The 19,160-nt window shown below is 55.5% G+C and overlaps 1 protein-coding gene and 2 non-coding genes across 5 annotated transcripts in view; 1 reads left to right on the top strand and 2 right to left on the bottom strand.

Annotated features, from left to right (window-relative positions):
- Positions 1-17,986, bottom strand: part of DPP9 (dipeptidyl peptidase 9) — a 49,501-nt gene extending 31,515 nt beyond the window's left edge. For 2 of the 3 annotated variants that reach the window (XR_004026396.1, XM_030796163.1), the window contains exons 1-4: positions 17,803-17,986; positions 16,629-16,681; positions 14,054-14,144; positions 8,247-8,503 (exon numbers count right to left, since the gene is read on the bottom strand). Coding sequence is in view for 2 of the 3 variants with exons in the window: in XM_030796163.1 (XP_030652023.1) it covers positions 8,247-8,503; positions 14,054-14,109 (313 nt within the window). In the remaining variant the exon portion in view is untranslated. Of the gene's footprint in view, positions 1-8,246; positions 8,504-9,822; positions 9,987-14,053; positions 14,145-16,628; positions 16,682-17,802 lie in introns of those variants that run through there. The other variant, XM_030796162.1, reaches the window with a different exon arrangement.
- Positions 17,987-18,204: 218 nt separating this feature from the next.
- TRNAG-UCC lies at positions 18,205-18,276 on the top strand. The gene has a single exon. It is a non-coding gene; the product is annotated as a tRNA-Gly (tRNA).
- A 567-nt stretch (positions 18,277-18,843) lies between these two features.
- On the bottom strand, positions 18,844-18,916 carry TRNAV-CAC. Its single transcript has one exon. It is a non-coding gene; the product is annotated as a tRNA-Val (tRNA).
- Positions 18,917-19,160: the final 244 nt, after the last annotated feature.

The following is a 19,160-nucleotide window of genomic DNA, read 5'->3' as shown; positions in this document are numbered from 1 at the left end:
CTAGAACATTCTGCCAGGCCACCAGCGGGACAGCCCTCCCCGGAAAGCTATGGATCCTGGGTTTGCATAAGTAGGCAGTAGGGCCTTCCACCTGAGATATTTCTGCTGAATCTCATGGCCTGAATTACCGAAGAAACAGCATACAAGAGGCTGGGCGCGGTGGCTCTCATTTGTAATCCCAGCACTTTGGGAGGCTGAGGCAAGAGGGCTGCCTGAGCCCAGGAGTTTGAGACCAGCCTGGGCAACATAGCAAGGCCCCGTCTCAAAAAAAAAAAAAAAAGAATAAAATAAAAGAAAAAAGAAAGAAAAAGAAATCGCACACAAGAGAACAAGAAGGGCAGTCAGGAACAAACATCCAACTCTCAACAGGTTGGGTTCAGCTCTCCAAGTCCCTTCTTTATCAAGGCTTTTGCAGAGGACAAGAATTTAATATAGGATTAGAGGGAGGGCAAAACCATCAAAAAGGAATAAGGGCCAGGCCACATGGCTCACGCCAGTTATCCCAGCACTTTGGGAGGCCGAGGCAAGCGGATGACTTGAGGTCAGGAGTTCGAGACCAGCCTGGCCAAGATGGTGAAACCCCATCTCTACTAAAAACACAAAAATTAGCCTGTAATCCCAGCTACTCGTCAGGCTGAGGCAGGAGAATCACTTGAACCCAGGAGGCAGAGGTTGCAGTGAGCCAAGATTGCGCCACTGCAGTCCAGGCTGGGTGACAGAGCAAGATTTTGCCTCAAAAAAAGGGAATGGGGAAGCATGCACCTGGTCCAGTATTTCCCAACCTCGCCCCTAATCACGTTCGGGCCTGGACCATCCTCCGGGGTGGGGCTATCCTGGGCACTGCGAGGCTCTGAGCAGCATCCCTATCCTCCGCCCATTCCATGCCAGGGGAACCCCACAGTTGTGACAACCACACATATCCCCAGGCATCTCCCAGTGTTCCTTGCAAGGGCAGAATCACCCCGACCTCAAACCACTGATTTAATCAAAGCTTCTGTAGAAAATGACAGTAGTGAGAGCTGCCAAGTGAGGGTTTTGGGTGGATTACATGAGGTAAGAAACGTAAAGCTCTTGGCACAATGTGTGTGACCCTCTGTGAAATCGGCGTATTTCATCAGTAAGCTGTGGCTTTCCACATACGTGTGTCTCCGGGCTTGGGATGGGTCTTATTGTGGAAGGCACAATCAGGTTCTTAGTGGCAAATAAAATAATTGTATATTTTCCAAATGGTCATGTCTTAGATTTGCTGACAGTACAATTGTCATTAGAAAAGGGAATGGTAGAAGCAGAACGGTAATCCCTGGGAAGCCTCGGTTTCCGCTCTCCATGCAACACACTGAAAAACCGGGACAGGGCTCCTCCAAGCATAAAGCTGTCCAGTAGCCCACAAACGTGACATGACTAACGACAAGTCACAGACAGCCCGGAGCCCTGGCCCCTCCTTGCTCTACTTTCAACCCTGAGTTTCTCCAGGAGGAAGCCTCGGATTGGTGCTGTTCTGTCCTCTTTTCAGGACCTCCTCATACTTGCTTGTTTTTTTTTTTTTTTTGAGACACAGTCTTGCTCTGTCGCCCAGACTGGAGTGCAGTGGCACGATCTCGGCTCACTGCAGCCTCTGCCTCCCAGGTTCGAGCAATTCTCCTGCCTCAGCCTCCAGAGTAGCTGGGATTACAGGCGCCCACCACCACGCCAGGCTAATTTTTGTATTTTTAGTAGAGATGGGGTTTCACCATGTTGGCCAGGCTGGTCTCGAACTCCTGACCTCAGGTGATCCGCCCACCTCGGCCTCCCAAAGTGCTGGGATAACAGGCATGAGCCACCACACCCGGCCCTCGGTTGCTTTTAAGAGGAGAACAGGAAGGCCACAAGCTCACCACCTCTGGGATTAGTGCTTAATTAGTAATATCTGTGCCATTTTTATTTCTTGTTATAGGCAGCCACAGGGTCCTCCAGTTCCTCCTGCTTGCTTTCTGTGTCCTGACTGAAAATCACAGAGTGCCCTGACCTCTGTGGCTCAGCCAGCTGCAGGTTTTTCCCTACAGGCTTGAACCAGAGCCTAGAACATTCCCAGGCACTGATAAATACCGAAAGCCAGCCCCGGCCCTGAGCCAAAATCCTTAAACCCTCAGATAAACTCCATACCCTGACCCCCTTGCCGAGGACACACCTGGCTGTAGAACGCGCCTTTTCTCTGATGCCAATCACAAGGACACTGAAGCCCACCCTGCACCGAAGGACCCCTGGGAAATGCTCTGGACTCATCCCCCTGGCATTTAGGGTTCCTTTCTTTGGAATCCCAACCAACCCCATCTGGGGACGATTCAGGGCACTCCCTTGTGGGAACTCCTCTGCTGCTGCTTTTGGGGTGACTGCAGCTGTGGGTTCAGTGGGATGAAACAGAATCTTCTCACTATTCACAACAGCAAAGACGTGGAATCAGCCTAAATCCATCAATGGTAGACTGGATAAAGAAAATGTAGTACGTATACACCACGGAGTACTCTGCAGCCATAAAAAAGAATGAGATCATGTCCTTTGCAGGGACATAGATGGAGGAGGAGACCACTATCCTTAGAAAACTAATGCAGGAACAGAAAACCAAATACCACATGTTCTCACTTTATAAGTGGGAGTTAAATGATGAGAACACATGGACACAGAGCAGAACAGACACTGGGGCCTATTGGAGGGTGGAGGGTGGAGGGGGAGCAGCAGACAAAATAACTATTGGGTACTAGCCTGGGTGATGAAATAATTTATACAACAAACCCCCGTGACACAAGTTTACCCAAAGAACAAACTGGCACATGTGCCCTTGAACCTAAAAGTTTGTTTTCTTGAGAGAGAGTCTCGCACTGTCGCCCAGGCTGGAGTGCAATGGCGCAATTTTGGCTCGCTGCAACTTCCACCTCCTGGGTTCATGTGACTCTCCTGCCTCAGCTTCCCGAGTAGCTGGGATTTCAGGCACACACCACCACACCCAGCTAATTTTTTGTAGTTTTAGTAGAGATGGGTTTCACTGTTAGCCAGACTGGTCTTGAAATCCTGACCTCGTGATCCGCCCGCCTCGGCCTCCGCAAGTGCTGAGATTACAGGCGTGAGCCACCGCACCCGGCCAGTTAAAAAAACAACTGGCCGGGCGCGGTGGCTCACGCCTGTAATCTCAGCACTTGGGGAGGCCGAGGCGGGCGGATCACGAGGTCAGGAGATCAAGACCATCCTGGCTAATACGGTGAAACCCCGTCTCTATTAAAAATACAAAAAATTAGCCGGGCGAGGTGGCGGGCGCCTGTAGTCCCAGCTACGCAGGAGGCTGAGGCAGGAGAATGGCGTGAACCCCGGGGGGCGGAGCCTGCTGTGAGCCGAGATCGCGCCACTGCACTCCAGCCTGGGTAAAACAGCGAGACTCCTTCGCAAAAAAAAAGAGAAAGAAACAGCAACTTCTAGTTGTGGCAAGGAACACAGGTTTCCCATGCATGAGGAAGCGTGCTTGTGAAGTACAGTAGTGACAGATGGATGTACTTAAAGAAAAAGATTAGATTAACAGGGTTCCTTTTAAAGTGTATTTATGAAAAATGCAAAGTTCAGTGAGATGTGTGTGGGAAGGAGAAAAATCGTGCAGAGACTGAGGGGTGAGCAAAAGAACGCAAGTGCTGGAAACACGACTCAATCTCTAAGAGCCCTTGAAGCTGCTGGGACCTTGCCCGTCCGGCCGCCCATGGGGATGAGGGTCAAGTGATGTGTGATTTCGTTCATGTGAAATGTCCAGAACAAGCCAATCCACAGAGACAGGAAGTGGGTTCGTGGTTGCCCGGAGCTGGGGAGTGATGGTTGATGGGGTTGTTTTTTGGGGCGAGGGAATGTTCTAGAAGTAGACAATGGTGATGGCTGCACAACTCTGTGAATGCGCGACTAAAAGCCACTGAGTTTCACACCTTCAAAAGTGAAACTGTGCAATGTGAATTACATCTCAATTTTTAAAAAGCACCCTGGGCCAACAGGAGGGGTGGGAGGGATGGGAGGGCCTGGGTAGCTGCTCCACAGGGACTCTCCAGGAGAGCTGGAGCTTTCCAAACAGGAAATCAAAGCCACAGACTTGCCAAGGACGCCAGGGCCACCTCCTTCCAGGCTGATTAATCAATGATCACCAAATGGCTCCTGCCAGCACATTCCTCGGGCGAGCTGCTGCTGGCACCATGATGGTGACAACTGGCCTTTGAGGCAAGGGCTAGACGTGACCGCCAAGAGCTGTGGATTTCTGCTGCCCCATCCCTCCTCGGACCTCCCTCACCAGCTCTGCCCCTGCAAACACACCTGATGCTGACCTGTCACCCACCCACGTCCCGGTGACCCAGGCCTGCGCAAACACCGTTTCCCGTCACTGCACACTGTGGCCTCAAGTGGCTGGCCTGGCGGGGGATCGTGATCCACACAGGGCTAGGGCTCTTCCCTGGATCTCAGCCTGGGAAACAGGAATTCTTGCTTTCCCTTCTGAGGGAGTTCCAGAACTGTCTGGAACCCTGTGGCCTCCTCCAGCCACAGAAGTCACCGTTTGCAGTGGGAAGCCGATCTGCGTGGGGCAGGAGCGGGGTCGGGAGCATTTCCCAATGCTGCAGTCTGAGGCCTGGAACCTGAGCCGGCCCCAGCCCATCTTCCCAGCAGCAGGAACCGCACGTTCCCCGCTGCTCCTGCCAGCCTGACGCTGCGGGCTTTATCATGTGGATCTGAAAGAGCCCTTCTGGAGGGGCCCAGTGATTAGCTCCACACACCCACAGCAAACCTGGTGCCTGCTGAGGACAAGGGTCCCCAGAGGGAGCAGAGGGGACAGGTCCCATGCTTTGAGCAGCAGGCCAGGCCTGGCCTTGGAGTCTGGACGCTGGGTTAGTGCTAAGAAGTGTTATTATTACTCAGGGGCTGTGGGGAGGCCTGCCCCGAGAACTTGGATGTGACGTGAGCTCAGTGCTGCCCCTGACAGTGTGAAGTGACAGACTGGAGTCATTGAAGGGTGAATTTCACCCTCAAAGGGGCAGTCTGGTTTTTGAGCTGCTCTAGGTACGTTCTGGGGTTTCTGCCAAGTTCATGCCCACTGGGGTGGGCCCTCAGCACCTCCCGTGTACTGTGAGGACCTGCTCGTCCCAGCCCCAGACACACACGAGCCACAGGCGACCCGACGATCTCATCTATACGGAGTCAATCTGAATCTTTGTCCCGGAAATTTGGAGAAAGTTCCTCCGTTTCTGCTGGTGGCTAGAACCTGAGGCATGGAATCCTGGGGGCCGTGGAGGGGTTGCAGAGGACAGGTGGGCAGCGAGGTGGGGCGGACCCATGGAGACACACACACACATGGACGGATGCCTGGCTTCTGGAAGGCTCTGGTTCTCAGGCGCTGCTTCCTGAGGTCCACTGGGCTTTCTGCTCTTGGGTTCCATGAGATGCCCCTCTACCTTTACTCCAGGGGTACTTCATGGCTCAGATGAGCTTGGAGGTTTCTGTCCCTTTTAGCAGCTCCACGGAGATTTGAATGATGGCCCTGACAGAGAGGTGCCCATATCCTGGGGCTCGGGTGTGGAGGCTACGTTACACAGAGAGACAGGCCTGTGCAGCTGGGATTAAGTGAAGGCTCTTGAGCTGAGGAGATGATCCTGGATGACCCAAGTGAGCCAGATGGCATCATGAGTCCTTATCAGAGGGAAGCAGGACAGGCACAGTGGCTTACACCTGTAATCTCAGCACTTTGGGAGGCTGAGGCAGGCGGATCACCTGAGGTCAGGAGTTTGAGACCAGCCTGACCAACATGGAGAAACCCTGCTTCTACTAAAAATACAAAAATTAGCTGGGTATGGTGGCAGGCACCTGTAATCCCAGCTACTCGGGAGGCTGAGGCAGGAGAATCACTTGAACCCAGGAGGTGGAAGTTGCAGTGAGCCGAGATCGCACCATTGCACTCCAGCCTGGGTAACAGAGAGGGACTCTGTCTCAAAAAAAAAAAAAAAAAAAAGAGGCAGAGGGGAATTTCAGACAGAAGAGAAGGAGAGGAGGAAGAGGAGGCTGTGTGACCATCAAGCCAGAGGTTCCAACGTTGTGGCCACAAGCCAAAGGATGCCGGCCGCCACCAGAAGCTGCAAGAGGCCAGGACTGGTTCTCCTCTGGAGCCTCCAGAGGGAGCGTGGCCCTGATGATACCTTGATCTTGGATTTCTGCCCTCCAGAAGTGTGAATCATTTTCACAATGGCAGCCACAGAAAACTCCTCCAAACACCCTGACCAGGACAGCAACCCCAACGGGAGCAGGTGGCCCGAGACTGTGGACGCCACAGGATAAAAAAGAGGCAACGGCCCATGGCAGCCGTGGTCTGTACACTTGCGGTTGTAACAGCCAAGCTCTCTCAGGTAATTGCAACTCAAGCCATTTCAGTCCAATTTCTCCCAGACTAGAGTTGGCCAGCATTCTTAAAGGCCCAGACAGCCCGGGTGCAGTGGCTCATGTTTGAAACCCCAGCATTTTGGGAGGCTGAGGCAGGAGGATTGCTTGAGCCTAGGGATTCAAGACCGGCCTGGGCAACACGGCAAAACCTCATCTCTACAAAAAATACAAAAAATTGTTTGGGTATGGTGGCACGTGCCTATAGTCCCAGCTACCTGGAGGGCTGAGGTCGGGAGGATCACCTGAGCCAGGGATTTCCAGGCTGCAGTGAGCTGCGATCACACCACTGCACTCCAGCCTGGGCAATGGAGTGAGACCCCATCTCTAAAAATAAAAAATAAAAAATAAAAGGAAGACAGTAAATGTTTTCAGCCACGTGGGCCATATGACCTCTGTTGCAGTGACTCTCCTGCTATAGCTTGAGAACAGTCAAAGATGTCAGAAAAGTAACGGGGACCAGGAAAACCTGACTTCTGAAGACTGCTGTCACCTGCCGACCCCTGTTCTGGATGATTCTTCCTTTTAAATTCTTTGTTTGCCAAACCACCATCTGATTCCCACACAAGTCTGTCTGTGGAGAGGGACTGTGCTGATGGCGGGAAGAAGACAGCCACCTGGTGTCCACCTCAGTCACTGTCGTTAGCACGTGGTCAGCCTCAGCCATTCACTGCTTCCAATGCTGGCTAGGGGCTGCAGTACACGTGGGCCTGGGCTCAGGGGCTGAGGGCACCACCATGAGTCCCATGGATGAGTGCAGCGGCCTGGACAAGGATCCCAGTGCCACCCCACCCCCAAGGAACACTTGGCGATATCTGAGGACATCTGTGGTTGTCACCACTGGGATGTGGCTGCTCCTGGCATGGAGTGGGTGGAAGCCAGGAACACTGCTCAGGACCCTGCAGTGGCTGGACGGCCCCACCCCAGAGAACGATCTGGCCCCAGTGTCCACGGTGCCAAGTGGGAGAGACGCTGCCTTTGGTCCCCGGCCATGTGTCACACTGCTTTCAAAGACAAAGGCCTGGCTGATTTCTCCAAGGTGTCCTTCCTCCCAGCTCTTAAGGCCTCTGGGTGCAGTGGGCACCATCCGAATATCCGCTGCCCACCTCACGGGAGCCAGGCCTACAGTGGCTGCAGAAGCTGCTGGAGGACATGCAGCCTAACCCGTGCCCTGAAGGCACTCGTGGTGCAGAGGCACTGGAGACGCTGCGGGAGGAGCTGCGTGCAGGCACACGCCCAGAGGAGGAAGTGTTGATCCAGGGCCTGCAGCAGGGGCTGCAAGCGCGTGGCAAGCTGCCCCTGTGCTGTCACCGGCAGCAAACCAGTTTCCGCCATCCGGGCGGCTTTCCTGGAACCTCAAGATCCTTCTTGACGCGCCTCCACGGCGAGCTCCTCCTGGAGTTACTCCCTACTCCCTCTGGGAATGGTTCAGTCCGATCCTGTTTGTCACGAGCCCCACCCAGCCCGGACCAGGTGGCTGGGAAGTGACTCAGGGGGTGGACCCGGCTGACTAGCACTGGAAACCATCTCCGGGCTGGGAGCCACAGGGCAGGCTTGAGCCACGGCACCCTGGTCACACGGAGGAGCGGGGCTGCCCTGTGCATGGCTCCCCGCACGGCTGACCCTCCGGGGGACACCCCACCCACCCCGCGGCGGCCCTTCCCTGTAGTCAGAGCCGTCTGTGGCTGAGCCTCGGACAGCATGCCCAGGGCCCAGCCATCCGAGCAGATCTTCCGACTCCTGTGGACCTCTGGGAACAGAGATGACCAATGAACCGCAGTCCCAGATGCTGTCCCCGCCCAGGCAGCCTGCAGGGCCCGCCTTACCCAGGTAGTAGAGGCGGTGGGAGTGGGGCCCAGACTCATCCGTCTTCTGCACAAACTGGAAGTCGTGGGGCGCCTTGTTGACAATGAGGCCCGAGTACTTGCGGCTGCCGTGGATGATGCTCCGGAGCCCGTCCCACGAGTGCTTCTGCACCTGGAAGCGGGCGGCCGGGTCATCTGTGGCGGCTGCGTCGCCTCGGTCGGCCGTTGGGGTCCCGGTGGTGGCCATCCTCTCAGCCCCCTCGGAATTCAGCGAGAAGCTGCGGGGAGGAAGCAAAGACTGTGAGAAAGGAGAACTGTGTTACCTACGAGCTGCCCCAGTGCTGCCCCTTGCGAGGCACTCAGATTCTTCCAGACGAGCCCCACCCCTGCCGCTTTCCCCACTCCCTAAACACTTCTTGGGTTGGTCCACCTCTTTCCATGTCACTAACGCTGCTAAGATTCAAGCCACCATCACCTCTCAAATGAATGATTTTTAAAAACGTTCTTCTTTTTGGAGGTGGGGGTCTCAACTATGTTCCCCAGGCTGGTCTCAAACTCCTGGCCACAAGCAATCCTCCTGCGTCAGCCTCCCAAGTTGCTGGGATTGCAGGTGTGAGCCACCATGCTTGGCTTTGGCTGAATGACTGAAAGCACCTCCCACCAGGATGTTCCACATCCACTGCCAAGACCCCATCACTCAAAACCCTTCCTGGTTTTCCACAGTCCCTGGGATAACAACCAGTCCTCATCACCACCTCAAGGCTGCTGTCGACCCCTGCCAAGCCCTTGAATCTCATCCTCCTTATCCCGTGACCCAGCCAAATGAGCCTTCACCCGGCTCCTCAAACAGGCCAAATTCCTTTCCACCACAGGGCCTTTGCACATGCTGGCCCTCCTGCTCGGAGTACATTTTTCCTCACTTTGCTTAACTTCTTTGATATATATTTTTATATATATACTTTTTTTTTTTTGAGACAGAGTCTTACTGTCACCCAGGCTAGAGTGCAGTGGCGTGATCTCAGATCACTGCAGCCTCTGCCTCTTGGGTTCAAGCGATTCTCCTGCCTCAGCCTCCCAAGTAGCTGAGATTACAGGTGCTTGCCACCATGCCCAACTAATATTTTTTGTATTTTTAGTAGAGACAGGGTTTCACTATGTTGGTCAGGCTGCTCTCGAACTCCTGACCTCAAGTGATCTGCCTCCCTCAGCTTCCCAAAGTGCTGGGATTACAGACGTGAGCCACTGCACCCAGCCTGCTTGACCAACTTCTAATCAGATCTCAGCTGAAGTATTTGGCAGGCCCTCAGAAACCTTTCACACCATCCACGCTGAAGCTGGTCTTTCTGCTCATCTTTCACACACCACCTGGCTGTCCCCCTCCCTCCACCTTCATCACAGTGGTTATTTGTGGGACCCCTGTCTCCCCCACGTCTGTCCCATTCACAGCTGTGCTCCCAGAACCTTAGCTGGTGGCTGGCACGTGGCAGGCATTCCACGGAGCAATGTGGAATGACTATCTCTCACTGGGCCTGCAGGGAGACATGCTGGGTCTCGGGAGAGGCCTGGGCGTGAAGGAATGAAAATCCATCCTGGTCACCTGTGCTGTCGGCTTGCTGTCCAGCCGGGGAGACGCTTGGCCTTCACTGGAAGTTCCAGAGCCTCGGGATGTGGGAGATGCAGGTGAAAGGGTGAATGGCACACCCTTCCCCAAAGAATATCCCACTCACTCCTCCCACTCAGGACACTCTGGGTCCGCAAAGCAGCCACCGCGAGCGGCTGCTGCGGTGTCACAGCTCCCACCACCCCACTCCCACCCTCGTCACTTAGCACACTCCTTGACCTGACTGGACCGGCCAGGCAAATATTTGTTTTACAGAAATCTAAACATGGCCGCAGTGACCCAGTTCTGCGAGAGCCAGTGGTCTGGAAAGGGTGGCACCGGGGCTGGTCTGGCTTCCCTTTGTGGGCTCCGAGTGACTGCCGACCTTGCCAGAAGCCCTGTCCTCCGGGACCAACAGCTTGGCTTGGGGAAGTCGCTGCTTGCTTGGAGGAAGTGGGAAAACCCACAGGAGTGGACAGCAGGGACTGGGTGTGAGAGAAGTAAAGGGCAGAGACGAGTGGGCCGCCTTGACTCTGCAGCGTGCCAGTTCCCGGAAGACTCTGCCTCTTGCCAAGAGGAGCCCCCACGGGGTGACCACTGCAAGAGAAAGGGCCCCAGCCTGCTTTGAGAGGGAAGGGGAGAAAGAGCTGCAAAGATGTCAACGAGCGCCTTTGAAAGATCAGGACTTGGCCAGGCACAGTGGCTCACGCCTGTAATCCCAGCACTTCGGGAGGCCGAGGAGGGAGGATCATGAGGTCAGGAGATCGAGACTATCCTGGCTAACACAGTGAAACCCCGTCTCTACTAAAAATACAAAAAATTAGCCGGGCGTGGTGGCGGGCGCCTGTAGTCCCAGCTACTCGGGAGGCTGAGGCAGGAGAATGGCGTGAACCCGGGAGGCGGAGCTTGCAGTGAGCAGAGATCGCGCCGCTGCACTCCAGCCTGGGCGACAGAGCGAGACTCCGTCTGAGAAAAAAAAAAAAAAAAAAAGGAAAGATCACGACCTGCAATTGTCACCTCATTTGGGCCTTACTTGGGCTTGTGACAGCCCATTCTACAGGTGGGGAAACTGAGGCTGGGAGGTCAATGGAGCTCGCTCCCAATCAGAGCCGAGTGAATGAGCAAAAGGGGTTCAGTGGAGGCAGCCCAGCCCCCGGCCTCCCACTGAGATGCTGTGTGACAAGCCCAGCAATTACAGCAGGAAAAGCCACAGAGTGCAGCCCAGAGAACTGCCCGTGCCGTGCTCTGTGAGACACCCGCGTCCTGTGGGAGCCCAGACAGCTTCCCGTGCTGTGCTCTGCGAGACACCCGTGTCCTATGGGAAGGTCCCATAAGCCAAGGAGAGTAGAAGCCACCTCAGCATGGGAAATACGAAAGGCTCATGGGGCAGAAGACCCCTTGGGAAGGTGGCTTCTGAGTATCACGGCTGTGGGCTGATTTCCGGAGGCCCCTCTCCAACTCGACCCCAAAGAAATGACAGGGGAAAATGCTTCCCTTTTTTCATCCTACTCCATCCAGGCAGGGCCAGCGTGTCCTGCCCTGCAGCCAGAAGGAGCACAGTTTGTTAGTTCAGCTCCTCCTGAGACAGAAATAAAGACACGAACCAAAGGACATCAGCACTTACAGGGCTCTCAGGTCACACACAGGATGTCCGCACCCACTGCAGAGCTGCCGGTCCCCTCCAGGGCAGTGGGGAGCCACGAGCGGCGTTAGGCAGGGGCTGGGACCAGGACCGCCTGAGCACTCAAGAACCCACACTGCCCCAAGCACTGCTGGCAGCAAGCCCAGAAAACAGCCCGGGGAGCTCCTTGGAGCGGCCTAAGCACCCCTCTAAGCTCTGCTGCCCCAATTCAAGCCTGGCTCACAGCAGCAAAGAAAAAATGTGACCTTCAGAGCTCCCAAAGGGGCCACCCATAAGCTGAGAGCCTGCCCGGAAGCACTTACAGACCCGCGTGGCTTGTTTCCATTGCAAAGAACAATACAAATTATCTTGCCTCTGATCACCACAGATAGCCCAAGAAGCAAAAATTTGATCCCGGAGATGAGAAATGAAATGAAACATCGCGAGAAACTTCCAGGAATCTTCTGGATGTGGCTAGGCTCTTTAGCTTGAGCTTCCAGGCAGGCCGAGGCTTGGTGCTGGAGCCTGGCCCTCCGCTCACCTCTCTTCTACCCGGGGGCACAGCCCGGATTGCAGAGAGGCTGGCGAAAGAGTGAGGGAGCAAGGGCGAGCCTGTGACGGGCTTTCTCCACCTAGCACCACCCTATGCTGCGGCTCAGGGGAGTCAAGAGTTTACACAGCTGCAGAGATGGATTCCAGGCCACTAACTCAAGTCTACCTACTCCTTCCTTCGGCCAATCAGCTGGGTGCCTCTGCGGCCTGTGACAACGCCAGCAAACAGCTCCAGACCTCCTAGCATGGTCTCTGTCAAGGCTGGATGGCAGATCTGTGATCTCCTTTTTAAATTTTTCATTTTTTTTAAGAGATGGGGTCTTGCTATATTGCCCAGGCTGGTCTCAAACTCCTGGGCTCCAGCGATCCTGCCACCTCAGTCTAGCAAATAGCTGGGATGAGAGGGGTGCAAGCCACCGTGCCCAGCTCCAAAGCTCTGTGATCTCTGCGTCTGAGCTGGTACTTTGGTGGCGAGTGGGGGCGGGGGAGTAGTCGGAGATGGGGGAAGTATTTGGACGCCTAGAAGGAACTGCAGATTCAGTGCTGACTGCGGTTCTGAGTTCAGGCCGACCACAAGGTGACAAGGCAGAAAGAAAGGCGGGAGCCCCTGGCTGGTGTGGGGCAAGGGGCGTATGGGGGCGGTGAGGACAGGGTCCTGCCCATGCGCTGGATGGGGAAATGCCTCAAGGTGGACTTTGGGCAGCTGGCCCGGGCCAGGCAAGTGCCCCTGCAAGTGGGGGCTGCCGGGGAAACAGCATGCCACCCTCTGTCCTACCCAAACTGCCCCCAGCACCACCTGGGCCTTTAGCTTTGATGCGCAACCTTTACAGAGTCACCCAGCAGCCTGTGCCCAAGTGGGACATTAAGTGTGTGCAGATAAGGGAAGGGACACAGATTCCCTTCAGTAACTGACCCCTAAGGCATGTGCCCACCAGACACTGGGACCTCCCGGTTTTAGAGCCCACGGCTGGGCCAATCATAGCCCTTCACACTGTCCCCGTCTTCCCCGGTCCATTCGTCAATTCTCTTCCCGACTGAGCATGCTCCATTAAAGCAAACAAGCCTAAGAGTATTAGAAAATCAAATACTGAGAAAGGTTCGCAGGGTTGAGGAATTCCTACCGCCTTTTCATCTTGTGCCAAGCCCTGAGATGTGGAGTTTACTGACTGCCCCAGGGGGTGCGTGTCTAACCACATTCCATGCACACCTGACTTTGGGGGACTTCTTCAGTTCTGGGATCCTCCTCATTTTCAGGACCAAAATAATGGGCTCAGGCCAGACACGGTGGCTCACGCCTGTAATCCCAGCACTTTGGGAGGCTGAGGCAGGCAGATCACGAGGTCAGGTGATCAAGACCATCCTGGCTAATGCGGTGAAACCCCGTCTCTACTAAAAATACAAAAATTAGCCAGGTGTGGTGGCACGCACCTGTAGTCCCAGCTACTTGGGAGGCTGAGACAGAAGAATGGCTTGAACCCGGGAGGTGGAGGTTGCAGTGAGCCAAGATCGCACCACTGCACTCCAGCCTGGCTGACAGAACGAGACTCCGTCTTAAATAAACAAATAAATAAATAAAAATGGACTCAGTGAGGTTGAATGGCCTGTCCAACGTCACCCAGAGAGGAAGGGGAGTGGAACCCCGTCTCTTGGAGCCCAAAACCCACATCCTTACAGTGAGGTCAGTGGTTCTCACCCAGGAGTGATTCTGCCCCCAGCAAACACTTGGGGATGTCTGGAGACATCTGTGGTTGTCTCAACTGAGGGGAGCTCCTGGCATGAAGTGGGTGGAGGCCAGGGACGCTGCTCAGCACCATGAAGTGCCCGGGACGGCCCCACCCCACAGAACATTCCAGCCCCAACGTCCACAGTGCTGAGGGGGAGACCCCGCACTACGCCACACTGCCTCCTCGCTTGAAATAACCAGAACAGCCTTGGGGACGTGCTGGGGAAGCCAGGGGAGAGGGAAAGAAGGGGCCTTCCAGATCTTAGACTGCTGGGGAATTCCAGAAGTTGGGCCACATCCCCATGGATCAGGGCCTCCAAGGCCAGCCTCACCTTCTCCAACTTCCGGTGTTCTCCTTGTCCAGGCGCAGTTTCTTAACCTTCCGCATTAACCGCTCGGCTGACCTCAGGAGGGCAGGGGTGCCTGCGGGCAAGTGGGAGGAGAGACCAAAGGGCTGCAACCCCGGCAAGTGGGGAGTGGGCGCTCCTGCCCCCTTCGCCCCCTCCTCATTTCTCCAGGCAGCCCTTCAAGCCTCCAGGGAGCACCCTGAAGCCAAGCGCATTCTGAAGAGACGATGCTTCAGGCCCTGCCCTGAAATGCAGGAGGTTCCGGGCATTTGCCAGAGACTGGCATCTTTCTCAACAGGAGGTTCCTTTCAAGGTGTGAAGTCCCTGGGAGTTTCAAGTGACTCCGGGGACACCACACCAGGGCACCTGCTGGAAACAGAAGAATCCCAAATTCCTCACTGTGGCCGCTCCCTGATGGCCCTGGTGACCTTGGCTACTCGCTTCGCCCTTGACCGTGACCTTTGGCCACACTTGCCTCCTTCTTGTCCCTCAACACACCTGCTCGCTCCTAGCACACAGCTTCTGCGCAACGCGCCCCCTGGCCTGAGATGCCAGTTCCCTGCTTTTGATATGACTTGCTCCTTCTTGCCCTGCAGCTCCTGATACCACCTCTTCAGAGATCTTTCCTGAGCGCCCCATCTGAAGATGCTACCTGACTAGCCCCATCACCACACCCAGACGCTGATACAATGGCCTGGACCATCATGCCAGTGGTCCCCTTCCCCAGGGAGAGTGTTCTCAACTGGGGGCGATTCGGCCCCTCAGGGGACACTGGACAATGTCTGGAGACATTTGTGGCTGTCACGACTCGGGGGTGACCCTGGCATGGAGTGGGTGGAGCCCAGAGATGCTGCTTAGCACCCCACAGTGCCCAGGGTGACCCACCCCAGAGAAGGATCCCACCTCAAATGTCAGCAATGCCAAGCCGGAGACCCCTGCATCCATTACTTGGGGAGAGACTTGAGTTCGATGCCTACGCTCATATTAATACTGGAATAAACTTCCCATGGAACAAGCATTCTAAACGAGGGGGACCCCCAGCTCCTGGGATTCACCTCCTTTCTCCCTCCCCCACTCAGCGTGAGGATTTCAATGTGTGCAGCCTCTTGGGACCTTAGTAGGGCAGAGGATCATGGGACGCAGTCTCTTGGGGATCCAAGACTGGGACAGTGAGGGGAGGCACGTGGCCGGTGGAGGCCAGCGATGCTGCTCAATCCCCTACAGTGGACAGGACAGCCCCGTCCCCACTCCTCTGCCAAGAATGACCCAACCCTAAACATCAGTGGCAAGGCTGAGCAACCCTGCTGTGGGTAAAGGGGCACTCCTCACGGGAATGTCAGTTCCACAGGGCAGGCCACATCTATCCTGGTCCCAACAGATTGCCTGAGCCCAGACCACGCCTGGTCCTCAACAAACATTTCAGGTTGAATGAACGAGCTACTGTCCTTTCTTGGATGCTGTCTAAAGTCAAAGGGGCCCCTTGTTTGGTTGGTGCCCAACTACCTTCTCAGACAAGCCAGGTCCCATGATGCGCAGTCGCCCAAAAGCTTAAAGAAGAGAGGGCCAGCTGGGTACAGTGGCTCACGCCTTTAATCCCAGCACTTTGGGGGGCTGAGGCGGGCAGATCACCTGAGGTCAGGAGTTCGAGACCAGCCTGGTCAACATGGTGAAACCCCATCTCTACTAAAAACACAAAAATCAGCCGGCTGTGGTGGTGCAAGCCTGTAATCCCAGCTACTCAGGAGGCTGAGACAGAATTGCTTGAACTCGGAAGGCGGAGGTTGCAGTGAGCTAAGATCGCGCCACTGCACTCCAGCAGTGACAGAGCAAGGTTCTGTCTCAAAAACAAAAGAAGAGAGGGAAGCACATGGGGACAGGACTGAGATTGTAAGGGAAGAGGTTAAGCATAAAGTCACCACAAAAAATCACTGGCTACACTCTCAGTCCAGTGGTGAAAAGCGTGGGCTCTGGTCTCAGAGAGAAAGGTTCAAATCCTAATTCTGACACTTCTGGGGAAGTCGCTGAACCTCTCTGAGCTTCCACTTCCCCAGCAAGAACATGCTACGACAGTATCTACACCTGGGGCCACCGAGGGAATTAAATGAGACTGCACACATACAGCTTTTAACACAGTGTCTGATGTAGCACGAACTAAATGACAGCTAGCATTGTCAACTAAACAAGCTACTCAAAACCACAGGAAGGGGGAGACTCAAACTAAAGTCCTTTCAGAGCCAGAATCCACACCATTTACTGACCAGGTCAGGCAGTGTAGGGGGATACAGGCACCCCTCCACCAAATCCTGCTGAAATCAGCACTCTCCCCTTCCTTCTCAAAGCCTTCAAAAAGCTCCTTCCAGGGGCAGCTAGAGGGGGACAGGAGTGGAAAAAAAAGCCTCCAGCAGGCGCACAAAAAGCTGCAGCCACTGCCCTGCGGAGGACAACAACCCAGGGCCATAGAAAACCATTTCCTGCCAATCTCTATATTCTAGAGCAGGCAAAGGAATCCCACCAGCCCACACCCCGGCCTTCCTGGCTGCCAAACCCCAGCACAACTGACCTTCTAAAGGGTCCAGAGAGCCTCCATTCCAGCTGCAGGCGTGAGACACAGACCTTTATAGGATAAACATGTCACGAAGGTGGCAGGTTAATGGAAGCACCGGCCAGCCGTTCAGCCTCCCCCACTCAGGAGCTGCAGACAGACTGTCAGGCCCGATTCTACCTGGCTAGATTCTAGCTCTGCCTCGAAGCCCTGCAGCACTGTCTGCATGCCCTGGACAGAATCTGGGAGAGAAGCCATCCCACGGGCCCCGATTCCCCTGGGACCCAGCAGAGGAATGCAAGGATTGGTGCCTACGGTCCACACCTCCTGGGCGTTAGTCCCAGCTCCTCGAAAGCAGGTTGGTTCTTGCCGGGGAGGCAAGTGACTTCCTCCTGGGGCCCCTGGGGAAGACCAGGGGGCGGGGGCAAGGGAAGACCACTTTTGATGGCTCAGAGGAAGCGTGGAAAGGGAAGTGTCAGGGCTGGCCTAAGGCTGTGTGGGAAGGTGGGCGGTTGGACGGGCCTGAGAAGGGAGGCTGAGAGAAGGGGGCTGGACCCTGTAGGCTGGACCCTTGGAAGACAGCTATGTTAACCACTACACCACCAACGCCTCGGCAGGAAAAAGGGTCTCTGGATACCCTTAATAGAGGGATCAAGTAGGGTTGAGGATCAGGACTGGGTCGGGGGAGAACAAGCCTTGGGGCGAAGGTTGGGGGAAGGGGTAAAGGGGTGAGGACAGGATGCAGGTGGAGGGAGGTGGCCTCTGTGCACATACAGCATTTGCATGGGAAGAGGGAGGAGATCCGGACCTCCAGAGCCTGAACGAAAGGGGAGAGGGTGTCAAGGTCTGCAGCAGCGAGGGCGTTCTTGGGTGCGGCCACCTCCGGAAAGGGTCAGAGCCTGGTGGCCTGGGCAGCAACGGGATGGGAGGGGAAGCCCGTCAGGGAATGGGAGAAACTGGGAGGTGACCTGGCCAGCGCAGGAATCGGGGAGGGAAAGAAGGTGGAGGGGGGCCTGGGGCGGAGGGGAAACGAGGCAGGGGGCCGGAGGGACCCACAGACGGGTGCATGGAGGCGCCGGGGTGAGGGGAGGCCAGGCGATGGCGAGGGCAGGGTCAGGGCCGAGGCGGGGCCGGTCAATGGCGGGTTCAGGGTCGCGGCCGGGTTGGGACGAGGCGCGCGGGCGCTGCTCACCGGGACGTGGGGCGGCGGCCGGGCTGGGCAGGTCGTCCCGGGGCCAGCGGCGCCTCACGGTCGCGGCTCCATGCCCGGGACTGCGGCCCCGGAAGTGGCGGGCGAGGGGGACGACAGCGGCGGCGGACACAGGGGACCCGCCGGCTCAGGCACCTTTGACCCGGAAGTTGAGCGGCCCAGGCGGCGGCCTGGGATTGGACACCACCAGGCACGTACCAAGGCGTCCGCGGCCCTTGGGGGGGGAGCCCGCGGCGCGGCGCGGCAGCCTAAGGTGCGTAACGCCCCATGAACGACATCTTCCGGTGGGTTAGGGAGAGACACCCCCGTGTGACTTGGTATCACTCAGTCAAACCCATGATTGCCCACTATTAAGGATATCCGGAGAAAGCATTTCCCACCGAGGCGTTGGTGGTATAGTGGTTAGCATAGCTGCCTTCCAAGCAGTTGACCCGGGTTCGATTCCCGGCCAACGCATACGAGCTAACATTTTGCGAGTTTAAAATTGTCATCTTAAGTTTGAGACGGAGTTTTGCGAGTTTAAAATTGTCATCTTAAGTTTGAGACGGAGTTTTGCGAGTTTGAAATTTTCATCTTAATTTTGAGACGGAGTCTCGCTCGGTCGCCCAGGCTGGAGTGCAGTGGCGCGATCTCCGCTGACTGCAACCACCACCTCCCGGGTTCAAGCGATTCTCCTGCCTCAGCCTCCCAAGTAGCTGTGATTACAAGCTCACGCCACCGCGCCCAGCTAATTTTTGTATTTTTAGTAGAGATGGGGTGGGGCGGGGGGGGCGGGGGAGGGGGGCGGTTCACCATTTTGGCCAGGCTGGTCTCGAACTCCGACTTCAGGTGATCCTCCCTCTTCGGCCTCCCAAAGTGCTGGGATTACAGGCGTGAGACATCGCGCACGGAAAATTTTTTAAAATCCCATAAAAATGTCTAAAAGGCAGGAGGAAGGGGGAAGAGAAAGAATCGGACTAATATTGCTGTTTCGGTGAATTTTAAATAGTATATTACTCTCCGGTGAGGGAAAAACAGCAGCTTTGTTTCCGCCCGGGATCGAACCGAGGACCTTTCGCGTGTGAGGCGAACGTGATAACCGCTACACTACGGAAACCGGTAAGCGTCGGGATTCTTTAAACTCTCATATAGAGATAACGTTGCAGGGATAGTTAACGTTGTCGCACCAGAGAAACCCTGGCTACAGTCAGCTAAGGCAATATCCGCTCTTCCTGAATATCTGTTATTCTACTTGATACAGTAGAGACCGAAAGAAGGAAAATAAGGAAGACAAAAAGAAATCCAATAAACACCCTTTCCAACACACCCACCCACCCACACACACGTTTATCACTTTATCA

This window comes from Nomascus leucogenys, chromosome 17, assembly GCF_006542625.1.
Source record: "Nomascus leucogenys isolate Asia chromosome 17, Asia_NLE_v1, whole genome shotgun sequence".
Classification (NCBI taxonomy): domain Eukaryota; kingdom Metazoa; phylum Chordata; class Mammalia; order Primates; family Hylobatidae; genus Nomascus; species Nomascus leucogenys.
The sequence above is the reverse complement of the archived record's forward strand: the minus strand, read 5'-3'. Positions and strand labels throughout refer to the sequence as shown.